The sequence below is a fragment of the Vipera ursinii genome (assembly GCF_947247035.1).
Source record: "Vipera ursinii genome assembly, chromosome: 12".
Classification (NCBI taxonomy): Eukaryota; Metazoa; Chordata; class Lepidosauria; order Squamata; family Viperidae; genus Vipera; species Vipera ursinii.
The window spans coordinates 588,802-613,184 of record NC_139525.1 but is presented as its reverse complement, the minus strand read 5'-3'; the positions used below and the strand labels follow the sequence as shown (position 1 = coordinate 613,184).

Sequence of the window (24,383 nt, the reverse complement as noted above, 5' to 3'; positions counted from 1 at the left end):
GGAGGCCCGGCCTCCCCACCTGTGCCTCTGGCCGAGACTGCCAGGAAGAGGCAGACTGAGAAGAGGTGTTCCATCCATGTCATTCAAAGGACTAGTAACTTGTTCCTCTGCATTTGCTGGAAGAACAGTTCTGAGGGGTGAGCAAGCCATGCTGAGCCTGGAGAGCTTTCCTTCCTTCCTTCCTTCCTTCCTTCCTTCCTTCCTTCCTTCCTTCCTTCCTTCCTTCCTTCCTTCCTTCCTTCCTTCCTTCTGGTGGCTGGCCTCTTCCAGGAAAGACACAAGGCCCGTTTGTTCAGTGTCCAGGAGAGGAGAAGGCCCACGCATCTTCCCCTGTGGCTCCACTGAGGCTTTTCCTAAGGGGCCTATAGTGGCAGTGCCCAGATTGGGGGGGTGGGCTGGAGGCACAGCCTTGTTAAGGAGCAGGAATGGCTTTCTGGTCATGCAGCAGTGTGGACCAAGGGCAAGACCCTGACTCGTGAGTAAGCAGTACGTCCTCAGCCGACAGGTAGTCCAGGGCCAGAAGGTGCGCAGGCAGCTGCCTTCTTGGTAAGCAGCCCACCCCCACGTGACAGGGAGCCGCAGCTGGGCTCCGTGGGCAGAATGGAGTGCAGTTGTTGATGCCTTTTCTGGGTCTCCCATCTGGGCACAGATGCCAGTCAGTGGGTTGATGGGTGAACTTTGCCCGTGTTCTTCCTGCTCATTTAGAGCTGAGAACTTCTGCCTCTTCCGGCTGGCTTGTCTCTCCTGGGATGGATAGCTGGCAGGTTCAGTTGCCAAAGTCTGCTTGGGGTGAGCGGGAAGGAGGAAAATGTGTTATTTTCTCCTTGCACATTTATTCCTTCACCTGTCTCAGAAACATCTGTCTCCTCAAATGGCTAGTTAGGATGGAGACCTGGGTTTCTTCCTTTGTTTGCCCAGTGCTTCATTTCATGGACTCCTTTATTTGGACAACCACTGTGAGATGGCTGGGCTAACCGTATGGGAGAAGCACCCGGGACTCCTGGGGTCTCCGGTGCTGTTGCCGAATCAGCCACACAGGGAGGAGGTGGTCCTGGGGCTTCCACAGCAGGAGGGCCCAAGGCTTTCCTGCTCTCCCTTCCATCAGCCTGAGCCCACACAGGAGGGGCTTGGGTGGGGAGGGGGCCCAGACGTGGAGCTCTTTGCCCCAGAGAAGCAGGGCTGGGGTTTTTCCAGGGGCCTGCTCTCCACGGCTCCCCGGGGTGGCAAGCAAGAGAGGCTGGGGTGGCAGGAAGTGCCCGTGGCAAGCAGGGGGCATAGTTAGCAGCAGATTCACCCCCAAGTCCCCTCCAATCCCTGGCTCTCCTAGTTCAAGGCTCAGGGAAAGCCCCTCCCTCTGGGATCCATGCCAGGGAGAAAGAGCCATTTTGAGCTAGCAGCAGTTCCTCTGCAGGCAGCGACTGGCAATGGGTCCCCCAAACAGCTGGTGGGAAGCGGTGGGGGAAATTGGGCAGCCAAGACCCTGACATTCCCTGCTTCCTCTTAGCCCCCCCTCCCCCCAACAAGGGTCTTGCCTGGACAACAGACTGGCTGCAAGGTGTGAAAAGGCGCTGTACATGACATGCACTGAGCATGTGGGAAATGCCACAAGCATCAAAAGCTGGTGAGGGCTGCTTCTGATTGGCTGTGAGCTGTCTTCCTTGGGGGAGGACTCCAGATGTGTGGGGACAATGGCTCCCCTCCCCCCCCCCCCGCTATCAGAGGAAAATCAGGCTGCCTCTGCAAGTCATCAGGTGGGCAGCCACTCTTACTGACAGCTGTAGTGGGTGACGGCAGAAATGGACAAGGAAGGATTGGTTCCCTGTTGCTGCTTGCAGGAAGAAGACAAACTGCATTCTTTGTTTTAAAAAACAAGCTCATGCGTCTCTCCTGCTTCAGGTAGAATCTGGAATTCCCTGGGCAAGAGGGGTGCCCCGTAGAGCCACATGGGACTGAGACTCCCAGAGCTTCTGCCTTGGCACAGGCGGGACTTGGCTGTGGGTATCTGCTGTGGGTAAAAGAGGTGGTGCACCAGCAAAAGACCCCTGTCTTCACTCTGTCCTGTGAGAAGGACCTCCTGTCTGCTCCTCACATCATGTCGGCTGTGGCTAGAGTACCTTGTGGGTGCCATTCCACACCCCTCGCCCCGCAAAGATCACCTGGACATCGGTCTCCGAAAGAGATGCACTCAGAGCGCATCCCGGCTCCAAGTGGATTCACACGACACAATCAACACTGCCCAGGCTGGAGAGGTGCTGGGGCTTGATGTATGTTGCCCCCACGCCCCCCCCCCCTGGTCAGCCAGAGCAGCCCAGCAACCTTCTGCTTTGTGGAGCTTTCAGACCCTGATCTTAGGCCAGAAGCCCTGGAGCCCTCGGAGCCGGGGTTGAGTGTGAAGCCCCCACAGGCCTTGGGTGAAGACCGCTTAGCACTTGGTGGGTGAGCCTTGGCTGCTGGAAGGAGCCTGTGCCCAGCCCTCTCCTTGCAGCCATGGGTTGACTGGCACTCCTGGAAGCCCTCGCATGGCAGACACTGCTGCTTCCCAACCTCCCTGTGGAAAGGGAAGGGCCACACCTGGGATGCCTACAGGAGATCCCAGTTTGGAGGTGAGGGCAGGAAGTGCTGCTTGCCTGGGACTTCGGGCTCTGCAGACGAAACAGATCCGAGTGAGACAAAGGTTAAAAGAGGGCGGCTGTGGGTGAAGATGACGCACAGTCCCTAAAGAACGTGGGTGCAGTGATTGGATTTCGCCCTGCCTTTTGTAGGGGGGGGGCTGACTGTGGAAATCCATCGGCTGATGGTGCCTAGCCTGATGCTTGGCCCCACCAGAGAAGCCGCTCACCTCCATTGGTCCTTCACAGCAGAGAGTCTTCCTGACCTCTGACTGCCCTCCAGCTCAGTCGGATGAGTTCTGCCATCATGGACAACCAGCACTACTGTGAGGTGCAGTGGATGTAAATTGCAGCCCAGCAGAAGTTGGAGAAGACTGCACTGGACGGGTGGCTGTTCCTCCGGCAGGAAGCAGCTTCTCTGGTCTTCCAGACCTTTCCAGGCTCCGCCCCAGGAAACCGGCAGGGGGTGTTGACAGGAGACTGGCCACCGGGCTCAGCGCTGGGCCAGTGGTGAGGCAAAGGGCTCTTTCAAGACTTGGAGGCTCAGCCAGTTTATTGGGTGCCCAGCTTCGTTGGCTGAACGCTTGTTTGGGTCTGCTTAGTGTATTGCATGTTGTGGCTTGTCTGTGTCTGCAGGCTGTGTGAATCTGTGTTGTGAAAAGGGATATCCTGGAAGGAGAATTGAATGGGGGGAGAATGTGGGGAATGTAAGTTGGCCAGACAAGTCATTTTCCAGGGGTGGGGGCACTCCAGAGAGAAGCCTGCCTCTATTGCTGACAAGTGGCTGCTCTGTCTCTGGATCCTTCCTTCCTTCCTTCCTTCCTTCCTTCCTTCCTTCCTTCCTTCCTTCCTTCCTTCCTTCCTTCCTTCCTTCCTTCCTCCCTCCCTCCCTCCCTCCCTCCCTCCCTCGCTCCCACCAACCACATTATGCTTGTGTTCTTCACCTCAGAAAGTCCCCAGTTGCCTCTGAGCATGGCTTGAAGGGGCCCATTGTTTCCCCTGGCCGAGCAGTTTGCCCTTTGCAGCTTCTCCTTGGAGGGCAGCCTGGGAAAATTTGGTCAGCTTGAGCATTTGGCTTTGCCTCCTTCCAGATGCCTTTGCTCTCCTGCTATGCTCTTGGGAGTCCTCTGCAGCCATCTTGTCTTCCTGAAGCCAAGTGCACGGGAGCAAGGGCTGCCCGCGAACCTCTGAGCACTGGAGAATCTCCCTGTTTGGGATGGCTGCCCCTCCCCTTTTCCTTGGACACCTCCAGGGTCAAACGCTGGCTTCTCCGGTGGAGAAAACTGGGAGATCCGGACAGTCTTACAGGAGCCGCCTATGTGCTTCTGCTCCACCTGTTCAAGTACTGTGGAGCAGTGGAGATTTGGGCAGAGGTTTCTCCAACTCCCCCGGGAGCTTTGCAGAGGTTGAACCTCTTGCATGAAGAACAGCTGGCTAGGGATGAGGGGAATTGTAGTCCAGCTCACCCAGAGAGCATCAGCTGAGGGAAAGCTGCCTTCAACATCCTGAGGCTGCTTTGCCAAGGCCCCTCCGGGACCTTGGAGCCAAATTCAGTAGGGCCCCGGCCCAACCAGAGGCTTCTTGCACAGCCATCAAGGCAGTGTGGGTGGGGTTTTGCTTAGGCAGAAATTCACCAGGATGATAGGTTATCTAGATAAGCTTCTTTAATTTGACCTGGCTGGATGGAGACTGAGCAGAAACGTTTCTGATGCTTAGGGAGGTGAGAGGGCAAGACGAGGCTGCCAGGCCCACACCTACCCCTCTTGAGGTCTGGCACAAGGCTGTGGCGCTCTCTGTCATTGGAGTCACAGAGTTTGGGGCAGCCCAGCTGATGACAGTCTCTGCTGCAGCAACGCTGGGATTGGTTTGCCTCCACCACGGAGGGCCACACAAAGCAAAGGGGGCCCTTTTACCGAGAAGAGACTGGCAGCTGCGGGGACCTGGAGCTCTGCAGCCCAGCAAGACGAAGACTTCTTCCCCAAAGAGACTTTCCTGTAGTAAAGTCAGGGGTGAATGGTCTCTTCTGAGCCTTACCGAGCTCTGTCTTTTTCCCCCCTCTTCTCGCTCCACAGGGCTACAAAAGCCCCCATTATGCTTGCAGCATCACCTGGCCTAGACCCAGCGGTGGAGACAGGCTTTGTCACTCAGTGGGACAGACCTCGAAGCAGCTTTCCTGCCGTTCCACCTGGATGGCTGTGTATGAAGGCTTTGCTCTGCCCTGAAAAGCCTTCCAGGTGAGAGAAGGAGCTTTGGCTGCTTCTCCTTCTTCAGGGAAAGCCATAGCAAAGACTCTTTGCTGGATAGCATTCCAGATTTCTGGAAAAGAAGAGCTTCCGTGCCTCATTTTATTCTGTGCCATTAGAGGTACGAACTTCTCCAGATGGCCTGGAATTCCATTTGGAGGGCACCAGGTCCCATAAGGCTTTCCCTTGCTTGGGTAGGAAGCCAGACGTGGTCCAAGAAACCAGCAAGAATGGTGGCTAAGCCCGGCTGGTCCAAAGCAACCTAGGGGTCTGCCCACCCAGCAGTGCCTGGGCTGTCTTGGAAATGCAGCGGGTGAAGTGCTAGCAAAGATTTGTGCTAGCTATTTTTGTGGGTGTCACTATTATCACCATGCGCAGACAGCCAGGGGAGAGCTGACTCTCTCGTAGACGTCTCTGTGGCGCACTCGTCCAACTCCATGTTCTGAGAGCTTCTTGGGAAGATGTAAGTGTGCAGTTTCAAAAGATCCATTGGGGTGGATTTAGGATTGGACAACAGAACCTCCACTTCTTTTTAAGGCACTTGATTCCTCCAAATCCAATTCTTACAGTAGCTTCTTCTCCATTGCAAAAGTTCCCCCCAAGAGTAACCAGATGGCCCGGCCATTTGTTTTAATAGATCCCACATTTTGGCATGATCTCCACAGTTGAAGAGCTTGCTGAGGTCCATAAAGCAAGGAACAGCCCCACTCGGAGCAGCTCTCTGCCAGTGGAGTTCTCGTCCCTGCAGTCCTGCACAGAGCCGGTAGCCGTTTAATTGCTCTTTCTTTGTAGTTTCAGGGGTGCTTCTAGTACTTTCCTCCTGATAACTACTTTACTGTCTGTGGTACCCCCATTTTCAGTGGAGCCAGTGCCTGAATAAATTGCTCCTTTACAAATATTTCTCTAGTTCTGCGATCCTGCTTGCAATGATTCCAGTGTAATCTTCCCATCTTCTTCTAACCTCATTTGCTTTTGTTAGAGCTTTGGATGGTTATCCTTGAGTAGCTGTACATCTTCCCGTGGTTTATCTGATCTCTCTAAAAGCATCAGCTCTTGTTTATTTTTCTCAATTCTAGACATTTTTTCTTTTGATACCTTCCATTGTCCTTCCTCGTTTGATGCTGCCACTCTGCATTCAGGGGTTGTACTCGCTCTTTTTCCGTCCAAGCCTCTCGTCCTCCATCTGTCTCTGACTTTCATGATAACTCCTTGGATTTGGGGAATGCATTTTCTGCTTTGGTTTTGGCAGAATCTCTGACCTCTTCCCAGAGTTCCCGAAATTCAATTTCACCTAAGTTCAACGTAGTGGATGTGCTGTTTAAATGGACCTTCCATTCTGACCATAGGTTTGCCAGGGTCAAAAGTTCTTATGAGACCTACGCTCTTTAATTTTCAAAGTTCAGCTTAAATATTGGATACAAATAATTCTCAGTCTGCATCTGGAACTGTCCAGACCGAACGACATATTGTATTTCTCTGTCTTCTTTCCTTTTATACAGTCTGCTGATGCTCCGAAAGTCTGCTAACTTTTCTCCTGCATCACTGTCCTCGTCGGGCCCTGATTGCCCTCCTACTGCAGGTTCTTTTACATTCATTCCAGCCCCCCCTTACACTCCCCACAAATCTACTCATTCTTATCTTGTCATTTATGGGCCCGTGGGAAGATCCTTTCCAGCTCTTTTGCTTCAGGCTGTTGGGTGGGTGATCTCTTGCCCGCATCTGATTTTGAAGTCCGCCTAAGTCCATGTGCTTCACTGAGCCTCAGAGGGGGAGCCTTGACTCACAGCTGTCCCCTTCCGTGGCTAGAATGAGGAGCTCCTTTCCATGCTGACCCTCCAGTCTCACCTCCTCTTTGCGCCCAGGACTCTTCTGTGGGGGGCAGAGGGGTCTCTTTGACCTGGGGGGGGCCTTCATCCTCAGTCTTGACATTTGTCTGAATGCTTGACACCCCCCCCCATACCGTTTTCTTCACAGCAATGCAGAAGGGGGCCCAGATCCCGAAGGAGGGTGGGCTGGGCTCCGTCTGTCCTCTCCCTGTTGTGGGACTCTGAACTTACCCACAAGGGGAACAATGATGTAGCTAGCCATTAGTTGAGCTCCTTCCAAGGCTTTCTTCTCTCTTCTTCTTTTTCCCCACCACAAACGTCCCCCAGGTACCTATGGCCAAAAAATGGTTCTCTAGAATTCGGACAGCTGGATGTAATTCCTGGGAAAGAGCAGCTTTTATCCCTTTAAGGGTATTATGTAATTTGGATAACTTTGCAAGCACTTTTGCAACCAGGAGATGCGTCTGCCTTCTTGAGCACTTAGGAGCTGGGGCCCCCCGGAAGGAAATGAAAAGCACAACCCAGGAATCTCTCCTTGACAGCCACCTTGCACATTGTTCCCAGGACTGAAACAGGTCACCCAGGAGAGGAGGAGGTAGCAGCCGAGGCCCTGAGGGACTCTCCAAATGGGGAAGGAAGCCATCTTGTCATAAGGCCCACCAGCACAAGAACATTTGTTCCCGGTGTCCTTCAGTTGGGAGATGCTGGTCCTAGTAAGCCATCAGCCCAGATCATGCTGGAGTCACCACTGAGCCTCCTTCTGGGGCAGTCCTGGTTTTGAACGGGGGCCAAACATTGCCCTCCAGATGGGGTGGAAAGAGGAATCTGTCCTTGGGGCTTGGAGTCTTCTTCCCCAAGAACCAAACTTCTGGTCAGACACCCGATGTGGTTTTTGAATCTTGCATTTCTTTCTATAAGAGAAGGCTTGTCAGGTGGCTGAACTTTGCCCCCTCCAAACTGGTCACTATTAACCTGCCTCTCTCCCCCCCCCCCGTCTCCTCCTTGTAGGACCACCTGTCTCCAAAGAGCTGCATCTGCAGAGAGGAAGAGCTCCTGAGCTGTGGGATTTTGGGCCTTTGCCTGCCAGACGGAGCCCCCTTGGAGGGCCCTCCTTCCTCCTTGGAGGGTCCTTTGAGCCCCCGAGTCTGCTTGAGGCCCACTGTCTAGTACTGCCCTCCCCAGACCATGTGGCGGTCATTGTGCCGATGCCCGCTTCTCCTCCCACCTTTCTCGCAAGCAACCAAGGGGGCTGCCGGGTGGGGTGCACACCTGGCCCTCTGGATCCTGGGCCTCGCCTCAGCCGTGGTGCGGATGGAGAGCCAGGCCTACTCGCCCACCGTCAACACTCACTACGGGAAGCTGCGTGGGGTGCGGGTGCCCCTACCCAGCGAGATCCTGGGGCCGGTGGACCAGTACCTGGGGGTGCCCTACGCCGCGCCTCCCATTGGGGACAAGCGTTTCCTGCCCCCTGAGCCTCCACCGTCCTGGTCGGGGATCCGGAATGCCACCCACTTCCCCCCAGTGTGCCCGCAGAACATCCACACCGCTGTGCCCGAGATTATGCTCCCCATCTGGTTCACCTCCAACCTGGACATTGTGGCCACTTACATCCAGGACCCCAATGAGGACTGTCTGTACCTCAACATCTACATCCCCACCGAGGATGGTGAGTCCCCAGCGGGGTGCCTGTAGGACGTGTGTGTTGTATGTGTGTGTGCACGCGTGTCTCTTTGCGGTTTGAGCATGCTGCCGTCACTTGCTCTCCTCCCGATGCATGGCTGTCTGTGCACATCCATTTCTGGCCATTCTGCTTGTCCCTCCCGGCTGCCATGTGCTCCTTCTCGCTCTCTCTCCACACGGGCCCTTCCTCCTCCGCTCGTCTCCCCCTGCCCCCATCATCCTCATCCTTAACTGGGTGGGCAAGACAGGAGAACTCTCCGGTCAGCTGCAGGGTATCCTGGCTGGTTGGGGAGCAGCAGGGAGCCCTAGGTGCCCTCAGGCTTGTCTGAGGGTCAACATTCCCCCAACCTTCTCTCTCTCCATCCCCCCTGCCCCCGTTTCCAGAGGGTCCTTGGCAGGACAGTTCTGGTGGGGGGTCTCTCTCTCTCTTCCAAACCTCGCCCAGTCCTTGAGCTCAGCCTAGCAGATGCCACTCCCTGGTCAGAGGAGGGTCTCCACTAGCAGGGCAGCTGGGGGGGGGCTCTTTGTGGTGAGGCCAAGCACCTTAACCTTTCCTTTCCAGGGCTCCCCCATTGGAACTGTAAGTAGCCCTTCCTGAGCACACTTGGCCTCACCGCAAGGGGTCCCACCAAGAGACCCTGGCCCTGTCGAGGGGAGCAGCAGCACTGGGGGAGCTGGTCCCCTCCCCAGGCAGGGAGGAGGGGGCTTCACGCTTCACTGGCCCTCCTCTCCTGCACCCTGCCTGGCCTCAGAGATGCCCCAGAGCAGCTGCTGCTCTGCTCCCCTCTGCCCTCCCTGTGGTCAGCCCCAAAGGGGGTGGGGGGCTGGGTGGGAGTGGAGTGGGGAGAAGGATGGGTTGCATGCCCACACCCTCCGCTGGGGCCTCCTGTTATTTTGTAGTCTTTTATTCATTTTACAGTAAAACGGATTTCCAAGGAATGCGCCCGAAAACCCAACAAGAAAATATGTAGGAAAGGAGGTAGGTAGCGAGCCGGGGCCTGGCAGAGGGCACAGAGAGAGGCAAGTGAGAGAGTGAGCGCCAGGGGGCGCCTGCCCTGCCCCATGCCACAGCAGGGTGGGGGTGGGGGCCTTATTGACTTGGAAGGGCTCTCTGGCCAGTCCTCCAGGAGAGCACCCTCTCTTTTGGGGGGGGGGTTGGCATTCCCACCTAGGAACAGCTGGATGGCATTGGCTGCCTATCGCTGGGAGGGCAGGGGAGAGGGCTCCCTTCTCCCCTGTCCCACACTGGGCTGGAGCTGGCTTTGCATCCAGAGTCGACTGGAAGGCGATTCTGCCCAGTTCCTTCTCAGCAGTTCTGGGAAAGGCCACGCCAGCGGGCAGAGGACTAAGGATGCCCTGCTTCTGGCCTGCTTCTCTGGCCGGCCCGGACACTGCAAGAGGGGAGTGGCTGCCCCGCCACAGCAACCCCCATGCAGTGGGCGCCCTTTCCCTGCCACTGTGGCCCCTGGGTCCCTAAGCAGGTACAGGGCAGCACACCCTGCGCTGGGCTCCTCCCTCTACCTGGCAGAACGGCAACTCCACAGCTCCTTCCTCTCTTGAGCCGGACTCCCCTTGCCTCCCGGGGAAGGCTGGCTTCGGGGCTACCTCTGGGTCTGCTTTGCCCCAGTTGTCTTTTCAGAGCTGCCCCCCCCCAGCCTTGGCCAGGAGTGGAGAGGAGCAGGCAGGGAACCTCTGCAGCCCCTCAAGAGCTGGCTGGCTCTGTGCCCCCCTTCCTCCTCACAAAGGGTCAACCCAAGTCTCCTCTGTTATTCCTTCGCCACGGCCCAGGCATGAAGGTGCCAATCTCCTTTTGAGCTTTTGGAAATGTCACCCAACCGGGCCTGTTGCGGGGATGGCTGAAGCCGCTCCGGGCTTTTCCCCTGCTCTACTCCCGCTGTCCTGTGGGGCGCCTGGGGACTGGACAGCTCTTCCCAAGGAAGAGGAAACTGATCCCTGACTTTTGAATCAAAGGGAGGCGTTCCAGTGGGAAAAAGGAGGAGGGGGGGCTCATTTCATGTGATTGGACTCCAGAGGGCAGATCCCCCAGGTTGTGGACACCCCACCCGACCCCTGCGTGTTGGGTTTCAGCTCCTGTCATTCCCAGCCAAATGGCCAAAAGCATGCAGCAATTTAGAAGGGGCTTCAGGGAGCAAAGGAGGGAGTCATACCAAGCAGTTAAGGGGGGACCAGAATTAGTGGGCATTGCCGGCACACCTGCACACAAACGCACACAGAGGGCTGGTGGCTTCAGGCATGTGAGGCAGCTTCCCATCCCAGCAGCTTAAGCAAAGACTTTCCCACCCCCAGGTAGCTTCCTCTGTTTGAACCCGGAACATCTGCTTGGGTTCCCCTTCTCTCCCTGAAGGGGGGGGGGGTGGGAGCCCTCAATTCCTGGGGCTCCAGTCAAACACAGCTGCCCAGGAAAGCAGGGAAGGCTGTGACCGGGCTAGCAGTCTTCCTGAAGTAGCTGTGGTGGTTTGTAAACCGTGGCTTAGTGCATCTACGAACCCAGTCCATGTGGGCCATTCAGCAAACCCTAATTACCAGCAAGGAAGACATGGTTAGCTAGAAGGCAGGCACATGACTGTGAGAGCCTAAGCATTTTGGGAGAACTCTGCCAGTAGCATTCATTTAGTCGGGGATTATGCTTCGGTGCATTGTGTGAATCCAACTAGGGATGGCTTAGCATTTTGTGTGAATGCAGCTACATACTTTGACTTGCCCATTGACGAATGCTGATGTAGGACTCTCCAGGAAAGAGAAAGTGGGTCTGGAGAAAGTTAACCCTGAACAGTTTCAAGGAGGAGCCAACCCCACCCCCAGGCATCCCATTGCAACGGGGGGGGGGGGCATCAGAGAAGCTGCTTCTCTCCCGTAACGACTCTGGGGCCCACTCAACCCGATGTCACAAAACCAGGATGAGGAGAAGGGTTCAATCCTGGAGAAGGACGGTATCGCATGCCTTTTGGGGGAAGGACCCCCATAAATACCAAAATAGCTATTTCCCTTTCTTCTTTGGCTTGCATCTGCCCGCTTTCTTCAGGAGCACCTCCAGCCCCGCTATTCAGGGAGGGAGGCCAAGTTAGGAATGGCTGTTTCCCAGTGAGGAGTCACTGCAAATCAGCTTCTGACAAATTTCCTGCAGCTTATGGGAATTGTGCCCTTATGGGGCTGATGGGGCTAATTTTAAGTCTGTCTGCCCCTTCACAGCTGGGCCCAATTTAGCTCAGATGTTTCCCCCTCGCTGGCTCTCCAGTGTGGCTGTGGATTCTGCTTGTGCTCATATCCTGGTTAATCTGTCAAGCAAGAATTTGCTCTCCACCTAAAACTGATGGAAAGGAGAAGGTATCCATGTCAGCTGAGTCACTGGTGCTTCTCTTTTGCACCATCTCTAAAGCATTTTCGTTTCATTCAGCTTTGATGTGGCGTGGCAGGTTCCCACCAGAGCAAAGAAATCAATCACCCCTTCCTCATTTCCTCCTCATCCTGGTGGAAGATGGACATACCTTCCCCGCTCCCTCCCTCCCTCCCTCCGGCTGCCAGGGGTCAAAAGTAACCCGTGCCTGGGCCAGGGCTGGCTTGGCTCTGTCGGCCATATTGCGCATGGCTGCTCCATTGCACAGTGCCCATGAACCCTCTACCAGGCTTTGCCCATAATCCCCCGCCCTGGGCTGATCCCTCCAATGCAGCTCCTCAGCTGCCTCTCCACAGCTTCCTCTGAACGGGGATTGGCTGGGCAGGTTGCTCATCTCCGGATGCACCCCAGCCGTGTAATGGCCCGGGCAAAGTGTACTCCTCCCTGCCCCCAGATTGCACTGGGGATCTGGAGGAACATGGCCGGGGCCGGGTTGATGCGCCCTGCAGAGCCACGAGCAGGAGGACCAGCGCAGCCTCTCTCTGCCTTGGTTTCCATGGTGACCGTGCAGGCCTGGCATCTGAGCAGCAGCGGCTGGAGACAGGAGCGCTTTGTTCTGCTCTCAGCTGATCCAGGCCGGAGCCTCGTTGTGTGGCAGCCCGGCAGAGGGGAAGGTGGAGGCACATGCAAGTCTCCCAAATCTGTCCCCTTGGGCTGGCCCAGGACTTTGTCCTATAAGGGTGGAGCATCCGACCTCTCAGAGGCTGGATGGGCAGCTGGGCGCTTGCTGACTCTTCCCTAAGATGGGCAGGGCCTTTTTGGCATGCTGGACTGAATGCTTCCCAGGGTGGCCGGGGCCAGATGGGGATAGGAGCCTTCAGTGTGCATTTATCTGGGGTGCTGCAGATGTTTAAGGTTTGCTTCCAGGAGCACACAGAGCCCCCAAAGCATCCTGCCAGGCCTTCTCCAGCCCCCTTTTCTCAAGGGAGCAGCAAAGAAGGGACACCTGCAGAGCAACAGAAAGAGCCCATATCTGCTGCACCTGGTTGGCATGTGGGCAAGCCAAAGTCCAGAGGAGCTTGTGGCAAGGGCCAGTTCATATTCAAGAGCCGAGGGTAGTTCTGGAGGTCACCATAAGACCTTTAGGGAGATGACCACAGCCCCGGCCCTCCACGTGCCACAGGCTGGTGCAAGCAAATGCACAAGTCAAGGGACTTGTTGTGCAATCCTGAGTGGAAGTGACCTGTCATGCCAAGGGCACAAATATTCGTCCCACGGCAGTTCAGAGTTTCCACCCTTTGGCTGCTAGACGGTGATGCCCACAACAACTATGCCAGGCCCGTGTCCGCATCCAAAGAGGGCTTGCCACTCGAGGGATGCCACCCCGAACCTCAGGGGCCATCCAGGCTGGCTTCGCAGGGACAGGTCCGGTGGGCTGCCCCCTCCTTCCTCCTTCAGGCGTGACCTCTGCAGCTGGCCTTGCCCTCCCCGCGAGCTCCGCCTGGCCTTTTCCCTGACCCTGGGGACAGGCCCCTGCTGAGGAAAGCCTCTGCCCCCTCCCCAGTGCTGCTGCCGCAGGTCTGAGCGGTGCCAGAGGCTTAGCAGAAGCCTGGGCCAGGTGACCTTCCCACCTTCTCTGCAGCCATGCTATGTTTGAATTCTCTTTTGTTTTCTTCCTTCCTGTTTTGGTTTCTCTTTTTTGCCCCCTTCTTCCTTTTTGTTCGGTCTCCTCGTGTTTGGTCCCCAGGCTCCAGCGCTAAGAAACAGGGCGAGGACTTAGCGGATAATGACGGGGATGAAGACGAAGGTATTTGCGTGTGCCAAGTGGCTGTCAATGCATGAACCCACTCTCCCTCCCTCCATCTCTCTCTCATGCACGTCCTCATTGCTGCTGCCCCCCCCGTTTGTGTCTATGTCTCTCTGGGTGCTGAGTGGTTGGATGGGGAGGGAGCCCTGCTGCCCCCTGCCCTGGGTTGCTTGCTGGCTGGGAAGGTGAGACCAGGGGCTGCAGGGTCCCTCTCAGCTCAGACGCTCTGGATTTCTGGCCTTTCCCCACACAGAAGGTCACTTGCAGGAGCAGCGCCTCTGGGAGAAAGTGGTGCTTGCCATTCTCGTCCCCCCCCCGCTGGGTCCAGCCCGAGTCCTCAGCACACCCCCTGGCTGCTCTTTCCCCCAGCCAGGCGCTCAGGGAAGGGGGCTATTTCCTGGCTGGAGGAGCCTCTGCAAAAGGCGGGGGGGGCATGGGGGCACGGCGCTTTGGAGGGCAGGGAGGCACAACTCTGGGCAGGAGGGGCACTGGAAACATGGCTGCAAAGGGCGCCATTGGCATTGGGCAGAGGATGAAGTGGTGCCCTCCTGCAACAGAACGGGATCTGCAGCTTGCCCCTCTGCCAATTTCTGTCCATGCCACAGGCAGCAGTGTCCTTGTGCACGGAGACCTGGCTTTGCTTGCTTCCCTCCCTGCAGGGGCTGCCATTTAATCCTGAGAAAAGCATCCTCTGTGCCAGATGCCCGTCAATTTCGCTGGAAGGAAAAGGTCAAGGTGACACCCAAGAAAATCCCAGCCAACCTGTGAAAACAGCTTGGCAGAGAAGCACGAAGGCCTCCCGAGGACCTCCTTCAGGGCATCTGCTGCCCTTCAGGCACAAAGAGGCATGCTTCCCAAAAGGGAACTGGAATGCCAGCACAACTGAGCTGGTGGGCTAGGTCTGGAAGCGGATGCCCGAGGCGAAGGCCTACTAGCCAGGATGGAGGTGCTTTTGGGAGTCAACGCTGGCAGCCCTGTTGGGAATGTTGTTTGGCATGTTAGGAGCCATTCTTGTGGTCAGCACTTTGTCTTTCCTAGGTTGAGGACAATAATGGAGGAAGGGGGGTGAAGGGACAGCCTCTTTCCTTTGCTCCTTTCTTAGCCCTTGGTGGGCTTTGCTGCCCCCTCATCTCCTTGGAGAAGCCCTTCCACGTCCCTTCTTGGCAAGGGCAGATGAGGTCCCTGTCTTAACAGAAAATGCCCAGACGTTGCCAGGAGGTCCTTCTTGCTGATTTTCTGCTTGTAATGTTTGTACTTACAATGTCTGCTTGCTTTAGGGTGGTAGGCATTCTGGGACTCTCCCAGTTGGACAAAGAGCCCCCTCTGGGAATCCTTGACAGGGCAGTGCCAGGTGACCACCTCTGCCTTGGGACTGTAGCTCCCAGGAGTGTGAGCTCTAAGCCTGTGTGCATCCCTGGAGAGCTGAGAGGCTGCTCCTCCTGCTGCGTTGAGGGCATGGATGGGATAGGCAGGGCCAGCTGCTGTGGGGGCACAGGCCGTCATCCCAGTTCAGGTGCCAGGGGCACTTGACTGAAATGAGGAAGAGGGGAAGGGGGATGGAAGGTGAATCTTGCAGGACCGTTGAGTGTATCTCTGCTAGCAAGTCTCTGGTGAAGCAGCAGCTTCTCCAAAGGGACGGGCTACTCCCTCCCTCCCCACCCCCCAGAATATTTACCTAGTGAAAGGAGAGGTGCTGTTTCCAACCCTTCCTCTCCCTGGTGACGCCATCTTTCTAGGGCTCAGTCCCAGCCGCCAGAGCACAAGGGACCGCAGGGAGCTCCTGCAAGCCTTGGGACCTTCCCACATTGTCTGCCAGGCCGGAAACCAGAGAGCTTGAGGTCCCTGCCGTGCCTCTTCTTCCAATTGCCTCCCTAGGAAGGGTCCAGGTGGGCCAAGGGTGGGTGCCCAGCAGGTCACGTCAGACTCCTGTCTCTAGCTTCTCCCCCTTGCAGACATCCGAGACAGCGGGGCCAAGCCGGTGATGGTCTACATCCATGGGGGCTCCTACATGGAAGGTACCGGGAACATGATTGATGGCAGTGTGCTGGCCAGCTACGGGAACGTCATCGTCATCACTCTCAACTACCGTGTGGGAGTCCTAGGTATGGAGGTTCTCACCACAGACCTGCCTGCACTCCAGCCCACTTGGGGAGGCCAGTGGGGGCCTCTGGAGACGTTGCGGAGAGCCACCACATCCCTTAGCATTTTGGGGAGAATGAGAACAGGGTCCTGCAGGGAGCAAGATCCCCAGCTTTGGCACCCCCACTTTTTGCACCAGTTCCCGTGAAGGGGTTCCCTCCCCTTCTGGCACGTGGCCCCCAGGGCAGGCCCTCGGCCAAACTGACAGACGTGAAAGCCGCTCTGTGTTCCTAGGAGTTCCCTTGTGTTTGCCCATTATGGCCCCGCAGAGAGCAAGTATTGATCTGTGGTTAAATATTGTAAAAACCCTGTTTATCCATTTCCTCTCTGCACTACTCAGCAAGTACCACTCATATGCCTCCCCAGAGGGAGTATCCCGTGGTCCTGCTGGGGCGCTACCAGGTCACCTCCAGAAGCCGCCTGCTGGATCCTGAGGGTTTCCTTGGTGTGGGAGGCAGGCGGGGTCAAGGCTTCCCTTCCATCTGGGAAAGGCCTTCTTTCTCCGAGAGGTTTGTGCCTGCTCCATAGACAAACAGCTCCGCCCTTGACTTTCGGGACGGCCCTTGGTCCCCTAACTCCAGATGGTGACTTGGCCTTTGAGGGTGCCTGGGTTGAGCTGCAGCAGTCTCCAGGCAGAGGAGCAGCCTATTCCTGGGTGGATTTGCACCTGGGTCAGGAGCCTAGAAATGACACACTCGGCTTGTGAGCCTGCATGCCAGGGTGCTGAAGCTGACCTGAACTCCTGCGGGATTCACCCTAGATTCCTACAATACGTTTCACCTCATTTCCGGATTGATCCCTTTCCTGGGCTTGCAGAATTCACGAGCTCCCAAACATTTCAAAATCTTGAAACCCACTAAGTTTTTCACTGGCTTGGCATTAGACGAAGCCAGAGAGGCATTTAAAGCCTGCTTTTCTAGGTCCAGTCTAAGAGTAACATCCAACCAAGGACAGAAAGGTCCCAATGAACAGCTGAGCATCGGGGCAGATGGCCGCAAAGATGGGGAGCAGATTCGTTCAGCCCACGCAGGCTGAGGAAAGGGCACGGGGGCATCTCCCTGGCAAAAGACTCCCTGGAAATCTCACATGGGGGAGAGGAGGAAACAGCAGTGGGGAGGGGGGATGGAGGGTCTGGCTGAGGAGCCCCATCCTGGCTGGGTAGCAACTGGCTTTCCTCTGCTGCCTGCAGGGTTCCTGAGCACCGGCGACCAGGCTGCCAAAGGCAACTATGGTCTCTTGGACCAGATCCAGGCTCTGCGCTGGATCAGCGAAAACATTGCCTTCTTTGGCGGCGACCCTTTGCGCATCACCGTCTTTGGGTCAGGCATTGGGGCTTCCTGCGTCAGCCTGCTCACCCTGTCGCACCACTCCGAAGGTAAGGGAAGCCTTTTGGCCTCTCCCAAGAGGGGAAGTCCCCAAGTTTCCCCTCTTCCTGCACCCGCTCCTCTCTGGACCCCCCCCATGTTTTTATCATAGTCTATTTGTTCCTGTAATAATGTGGAATTACAAGATTCAAAGTGCACTAGTATCTTTGCATTCAGGATTACAAGGGGGAGGCAACAATAACTTCTGTTTCAAAATAAGCTAACAATTGAAATTTACAAAGACGATTGGAAAACAGTTGGTAACAAGTGCTTAGAGGCTGAAGCAGGTTCTTTGCCAGGGTGAGACACATCAGATGACAGTTGCACAGGTAAGATTTCCTCAAATTAAACAGACCTCAGGATATTCCCTTTGCCAAGCCAGCTTCAATAGTTTCTCCAAGGGCAGATGCCGACAGTCTTCAGAAGCTGCAACCTGTGGCCAGATATGGTCCAGGATAGCCTGGCCAGAGGACTTTCAATCTCCTTCAGAAAACACAACTGCGGAGATGGGCCCAAGCCCCCAACACCTGCCAAGCAAAGCCTTGAAAAGTCAGGCTGTGCAGCCCTCTTTGCCCCTTCTGCATCTGAATCCTGGCTGGCTGATCTTGGGAAGAGTGGGAACCTTTTGTAGATGGGGGGGGAAAGACATTCTCCGGGAAGGTGGAGGTGTGTCTCAGGTGGGCCGGCTTGATGCCGGGGGGCCCTTCCAGCTCTAGAGTCCATCAAGAAAGACTCTGCAGGTTAAAAACAGGGTGGCTTCCAGCCCAGCGTCACTGTTGGGACAGCTTTAAGAGTATTTACACTTGTCCCTGTTCCTGCCATCCATGCCATCCATGCCATCCTCATGGATGGGTAATCCAGCATAGATGCTCCCTTGGGGTTTGGAAAGATGTCTTGCTTTTTAATTAGACATTCAGCAGCTTCTGTGCGTCCAGTTTGCTGCACAGGAGTTCCTGCAGTGGCTGAAAAAGTAGCACAGCAGCTTTGCTCATATTTCCATGGTATTTTTATGGCTCCTGGAGCATTGGAATTAGCCAAGCTGCCTGCAAATGCCCCCCCTTCACCCCAGTCTAGTTAATGTTATCACTCCTTTGGGTTATTTGAGGAGGATCCGCTGCACAGAAGTCAGGGTGGGCTGCTGCTAGCAATGTCTGTCTCGTGGTCAAAAGCATCGTAATATTAGGGCAGGGTGGACCAAGCACACAGGTTCCCAGAATTGCAGTACTGGGAGGGGGGATGAGTGGTTTTAAGGTTAGACTAAACAATAATTTGCCCTGTGGGCAAATTAGGTCCTAGCTGCCTGACTTTTGCTGGGCTGAGTCTTTCGTTAGAAAGCCTGCCAAAGTATTCTACTGGGCAACCGAAAACGAAGGAAAAATGGCTTCAGCCAAGATCGTTGCAGTGTCGACACCAGGGGGGGAGGGTGTCCCCAATGTAGGAGAGCCTCCGTATCTCACATTTATTAGCAGTGATGCAGAGGGGAGGGGGAAGGGCCCCTTGGGGTTTCTGCACCCCAAATCCCTTGTTTGCCTGAACCACCAAAGGGATCTCATCTCCCAGGAATGGAGGCAAGCAAAGGTAGCCCCAGGGTCTCCTCAGGCGTGGCTGCCTTCCTCTGCTTGCTGGAGGGTGCTCAGCCGCCCCTCTCCCATGCCGGAATGCATTAGGCACCAGCTAGAATCCTGCCTGCCGAGCAGAAGCCCCAGAGTGACCCAGGAGACGCTCCTTTGCAGGGCTCCCGCCTCCTCTGCACAGCCAAACTCCATCCAAGTGCTCTTTTGTGAGCCAATAAAGCAGGCAGGAGCTGCCCCTCCCCAGATGTGAGAAAGAAGCAGTCTTCTACTTTGCCCATAGTGTCTGGGGGGGGGGGTGTCCCCCAGGTGGAGAAAAAAGGCAGAAGCTATTTCTGCATCTTGCTGTGTGTGCAGAAGATATTTATCCGTTTCTGCTACCCAGCAGCTGGAAAGTGATAGAATTAGCTCTGGTCATTTGCAGGACATGCATTTCTGGGGCCTGAGAAGCTCATCCAGAACCACCAGGAGAATATTCAAATAGCTGCATTCAGGGCTGGTACAGCAGGTGGGCAAGGGGGAGGGATGCCCCGGCCAGCTGGCTGCAGCTTTACCTTGCCACGTGGTAGGATGGCCTGAACTAGCCCAGCTCTCCTGTTCAGCGGTAGCGTAACGGGTTTTGTTGGTGAGGAACCACTGGCCAATGGTCCCTCCCAACCCCAACGCTTCCGGGTGGGGCTTCAACTGCCAAGATATCAGAACCGAGGAAGCATGGGCACCAGGTTGAGGGAGGCTGCTTTGGGGGTGAGCCCAGAGACACTGAGCCGCTTTCAGAGGCACAGCTGGCAGTCCTTCCCTCTGGGATGCAGCCTGGTGGATTGGAAGCTGAAGCAGCTTCAGACACTTGGTGATTGGAAGGTGACTGATGGGGGGGGGGCTGGGGAGAACAAGATTTTGTAAGAGTCTTTCAAGGGAGAAAAGGGGTGTACCCCTGCAAGCTGCAGAGTTGCTTTAAGGGAGCGCAGGGATGGGGGTGGGGGACAATAAATAAAAATCATCCCCTTCCCCCAGTTTTGTAGCAAAGATGCATCCCCTTTTTTACCTGGAGGCAGAGGGGCTACAGGAGCTGGTGGTGGAGCTCCTGCCCTCCTTCCCTCTGCCCCTTCTTCCGGCTTCAGCTGCAGAGGCTGCACTTCCTGGACCTTTTTGTATTCTGAGGACAAGCCACACGGAAGGAACCTTGGCACCCAGCCCGGCCTGGCATTCTTTTGCAAGCCTCAGGGCCTTTGTGGGCTGGCTTCCTAGGCCCGGCATCCTCGGCCTCTTGTGTTCCCGCCAGCAAAAAGGCTCCTTTGTGCCCCTGGGGAATGTGCAGTTTGCTGAGCCCACATTGGCACGGAGTGGGGCCCAGCTGGGCAGGAAATGAAGGCTGTTCTCTGTGGAACACGCAGGGTTAAGTACCACAGCTTAACCCCCACGATGCCAGCTTCAGATTGCCCTGTCTGAGGCAGGGGAGGGGAGAGCACCTCTTCTCCCACTCCTGTCCATTGTTCCCGGAGACTGGGTGGAACAGGACCAGGGTCGCTTGACGGGTGCAAGGCTGACATGGCATGGCTGCCAGGGAGGGATTAACAGAGATGAGAAGGGGGTTGTGCTAAGGCCTCAAGCCCAGGATTTGCGTCCTGCATCTTAGTCTTGGACAAAGGAGCCGGCGTGGCTGGAGAGGAGCTTTTTCTGTTGGGCCATCTGTCTTGCTTGGTTGCAATAGAGAACAGCCTGCTGGTCTGCTATCCCTTCAGCAGCAGCTCTCTTGAAACCTGTTCGTGGGTGGCACATCCTTTTCTGTATGCTTGTATCTTCGCCTCACAGGTCTTTTTCAGAGAGCCATCATCCAGAGTGGCTCCGCGCTGTCCAGTTGGGCAGTAAACTACCAGCCCGTGAAGTACACCAGCTTGCTGGCTGACAAAGTGGGCTGCAACGTTCTTGACACTGTGGACATGGTGGACTGCCTGAGGCAGAAAACTGCCAAGGAACTGGTGGAGCAGGACATCCAGCCAGCACGCTACCATGTGGCATTTGGGCCAGTCATCGATGGGGACGTCATCCCAGATGACCCAGAGATCTTGATGGAGCAGGGAGAGTTCCTCAACTATGACATAATGCTTGGCGTCAACCAGGGTGAGGGGCTGAAGTTTGTGGAGGGCGTCGTGGACCCAGAGGATGGTGTTTCAGGCAGCGATTTTGATTATTCTGTCTCCAATTTTGTGGACAACCTGTACGGCTACCCAGAGGGTAAAGACACCCTGCGTGAGACCATCAAATTCATGTACACAGACTGGGCTGACCGGGACAACCCAGAAACTCGACGCAAGACCCTGGTGGCCCTCTTCACTGACCACCAGTGGGTTGAGCCATCAGTGGTGACCGCTGACCTTCACGCTCGCTATGGGTCCCCCACATATTTCTACGCTTTTTATCACCACTGCCAGAGCCTCATGAAGCCACCCTGGTCTGATGCGGCCCATGGAGACGAGGTGCCTTACGTCTTTGGGACTCCCATGATTGGCCCCACCGACCTCTTTCCCTGCAACTTCTCCAAGAATGACGTCATGCTCAGTGCTGTTGTTATGACCTACTGGACTAACTTTGCAAAGACTGGGTATGTTGCCCCTCCCCAGGCTGCTTTTGTGGGTTTTGCAGGGTGGCTGGCTGGCATCTCCCAGAGACTCCCAGAGGGCAGAGCCAGGCACTCCTTTGGAATTCTGCTGTGTGGAATTGGACAGGGAAAGACCCTCTGCAGTCAGGATCAGGGTGTGCGGGAGGAAATGGGGACAGGCATCTCATAAAGGAGAGGAAGGGGGGAAAGGATGAAAGAAATATCTGTTCTCCTTGGACCAGTAGGGCATTGAAGGTTGCTTTTTCTCCGGTGCCCCTCAAGGATTGAGCCCCTAGATCTGCTTTCTCTAGCCTACTCCCCTCCAGATGTGTTGGGACTGCAGCTCTCAGAGTTCCCAGCCAGTGTGATTTAGGGAAAGTCCAGTTTTAATCCTTCAGATTACTGAAACACGAATCTAGGTCTTTGCCAAGCTGAATGAATTTTTGTTCTGAAAAGGCTCAGTTCTCTGCAGCCCTCGAAAGACAGGGAATTTGTCCATATATTGGAGTCCCTGCTTGTTCTCCAATGGGAACAATCCCCCCCAGGGAGCCCCCTGATTAATGGCACACTAGGGATTGCTGTTGGCATGCTTTCTCCCTCATTCTTGCTCTCGTTCTCTTTTAGGGACCCTAACAAACCCGTCCCCCAGGACACCAAGTTCATCCACACCAAGGCTAATCGGTTTGAGGAAGTCGCCTGGTCCAAGTACAACCCACGTGATCAGCTCTACCTGCACATTGGCCTCAAGCCTCGGGTGCGTGACCACTACCGTGCCACCAAGGTTGCCTTTTGGAAGCATCTGGTCCCACATCTGTACAACTTGCACGACATGTTCCACTATACCTCCACCACCACAAAGGTGCCGCCACCTGACACCACCCAGAATTCCCACATGGCACGCCGTCCCAATGGGAAGGCCTGGAGCACCAAACGGCCAGCCATTTCCACTGCCTACACCAGCGAGGGTTCGCAGGAGAAGTGGAACCCCGAGCAGGACGGGGCAGGCACGCTCCTGGTGGAGAACCCCCGGGATTACTCCACTGAGCTGAGCGTTACGATTGCTGTGGGGGCTTCCCTTCTCTTCCTCAACGTTCTGGCCTTCGCAGCACTCTATTACCGGAAGGACAAGCGACGGCAGGACACCCACCGCCAGCCCAGCCCACAGCATGCACCGGCCACCAACGATATCGGGCATACCCCAGAAGAGGATATCCCGTCTCTGCAGACCAACCAGTCCCACCACGGAGACTGCGAGGCAGTGCCGACCCACGATGCCCTCCGACTCACTGCCTTGCCCGACTACACGCTCACGTTGCGCCGCTCACCCGACGACATTCCACTCATGACACCCAACACCATCACCATGATCCCCAACTCCCTGGTGGGGCTGCAGACCTTGCACCCCTACAACACCTTTGCTGCCAGCTTTAGCAGTACTGGGCTCCCTCACTCACACTCTACCACCCGGGTATAGCTGCCATGCACACGCTCCGCCTCACTGGACCTTGGGCTGTGGGGCCAGACGTGGCAACTCTCTTGGCTCGTAGTATCAAGTGCTTTGCTCTCCTCATCTCCAGAGCAGCAGAGGCTTCTTGGAGTCCAGCAGAGAAGGCGAAACCCCTGGGCTGCCCTGAGCTGAGTGACCCCTTTGTGCTCCCGGTCCAGCTGGCACTACCAAGGAAGCCCAGGGCAGCCCCTCGCCTCTTGGAACAACTGTGAGTGACTCTGCCTGGGCACCTCCCAGTGGGCACACTTGGAACAGAGCTTTGCCAGTCTCTCTCTACCAACCTAGAGCCACAGAGAACGGCTCCCACAAGCTTAGCTGCCACCTTGTGGCTGGAGGTGGCTGGCACTTCCTGGAGCTCTTGGACAGGTGCCATTGGGGGGCAGGCAGTCTAAACCCCATACTGGATCCTGGATGCCTGGTCTTGATGCTGGGCCTGGCAGGTACTGTTTGGTACCCTGGCTCCATATCACACTCTTCATGTTGCGGAGATACTGTCTGTTTGTCTGTTTCTTTCCAAAAGACATTTTTTAAGCAGATCTTTAGTTCTTTAAACACTAACGGAGACACCATGTTTTGTCCTTTGTAAAGGTTTTAAACTAAGTGTTCTTGATACAGCCAATTAGACACACACGTCACCCAGAGGAGCACATCAACCCCTCCCCCCTCCAGCTGCATCTGTGCCAAACTACGAAACCAGCAGACTTCCCTTGCGATGGGCAGTGGCACAGAGTCGACCATGAGGCCCTTTTGTATTTTTGATATGCCCTTCCTGCCCTTCCTAGCCCTGGTGTCCACTGGGCACTCCATGCTCCTGGATCCTGGGGACCAGCAGCCTCCTCCTGCCCTCTGCCCTGACCAGCTGCAGCACCAAGGCCGGCCCAGTCACGTCGGGCGCCTCAGCCTTGAGCTTCTTGGCAGCCAACAGCCTGCCCTGGTCTCCACGGCTCCCCCTCTCGGGGTTGGAGAGGCAGGGAAGGAGGAGGAGGAAGGCACAGGTAGGGGCAGCGGGTTGGAGATCATGGGACAGAAAGGGGCTTGGCCTGTGAGGCTGGCTGCCAGGTCCAGGACAGGTACCGGAGGAGGAGCTGGCTGTGGGACTGCTAGTTGACGGAGACCCTGCAGCGGCAGCTCAAAGGCTTGCGACAGGTGGATGTCAGCCTGGGAACTGGAGTTGGGGGGAAAGAGGGTCAAGGGTAGGGTCTGCTGGGAAAGATGGCAGGCAGCAAGCCCTGCCTTGTGGGAGTCTGGCCTGGGAAGGGCCTGGCGGGCAGGAGGGCTCAGCAGGTGGTCAGCAACACCATCGGCAAGCAAGGCGAGGATTCTGAGGTGGTGGGAGGGGGACACATTGAGGGGGGGCTGCAAGCAACTCGGGCAGGTGACCAATGGGATTTGATCCAGCCTGTCTGGACATTTAAAACTGTGTGTGTCTCCTCTACTAATCGCCAGCCTGCTCCTCACTGGGGGCGGGGGGGGGGGAATGTATCTTGGAGCAGAGGAACGAGAAACTCCCAATAAACTGGAAGGGATATTTTTAGCTTCTGGCTGTGCTGTCTCTTCTTGGCCTGGGGTCATGTTGGGGCGGAGGGGGAAGGAGAATGGCACCTTTTGCGTCCCTAGGAGGCAACCTCCCTTAGCTGCTTGAGGGAACACCTGTGTGGCCTCTACCCGGCTCATTGCTGCCGTCCC

General features: G+C 56.1%; 1 protein-coding gene across 1 annotated transcript; it reads left to right on the top strand.

Annotated features, from left to right (window-relative positions):
* Positions 1-1,590: 1,590 nt before the first annotated feature.
* NLGN3 (neuroligin 3) lies at positions 1,591-23,062 on the top strand (the record flags this gene model as incomplete). Its single annotated transcript, XM_083372088.1, is given in 12 exon segments — positions 1,591-1,621; positions 7,687-7,739; positions 7,741-7,770; positions 7,772-7,808; positions 7,811-7,842; positions 7,846-8,344; positions 9,278-9,337; positions 13,461-13,520; positions 15,473-15,622; positions 16,849-17,034; positions 20,404-21,193; positions 21,815-23,062. Coding segments are annotated over 12 exon segments (2,778 nt in total). The 3' UTR covers positions 22,665-23,062.
* Between the last annotated feature and the right edge of the window lie 1,321 nt (positions 23,063-24,383).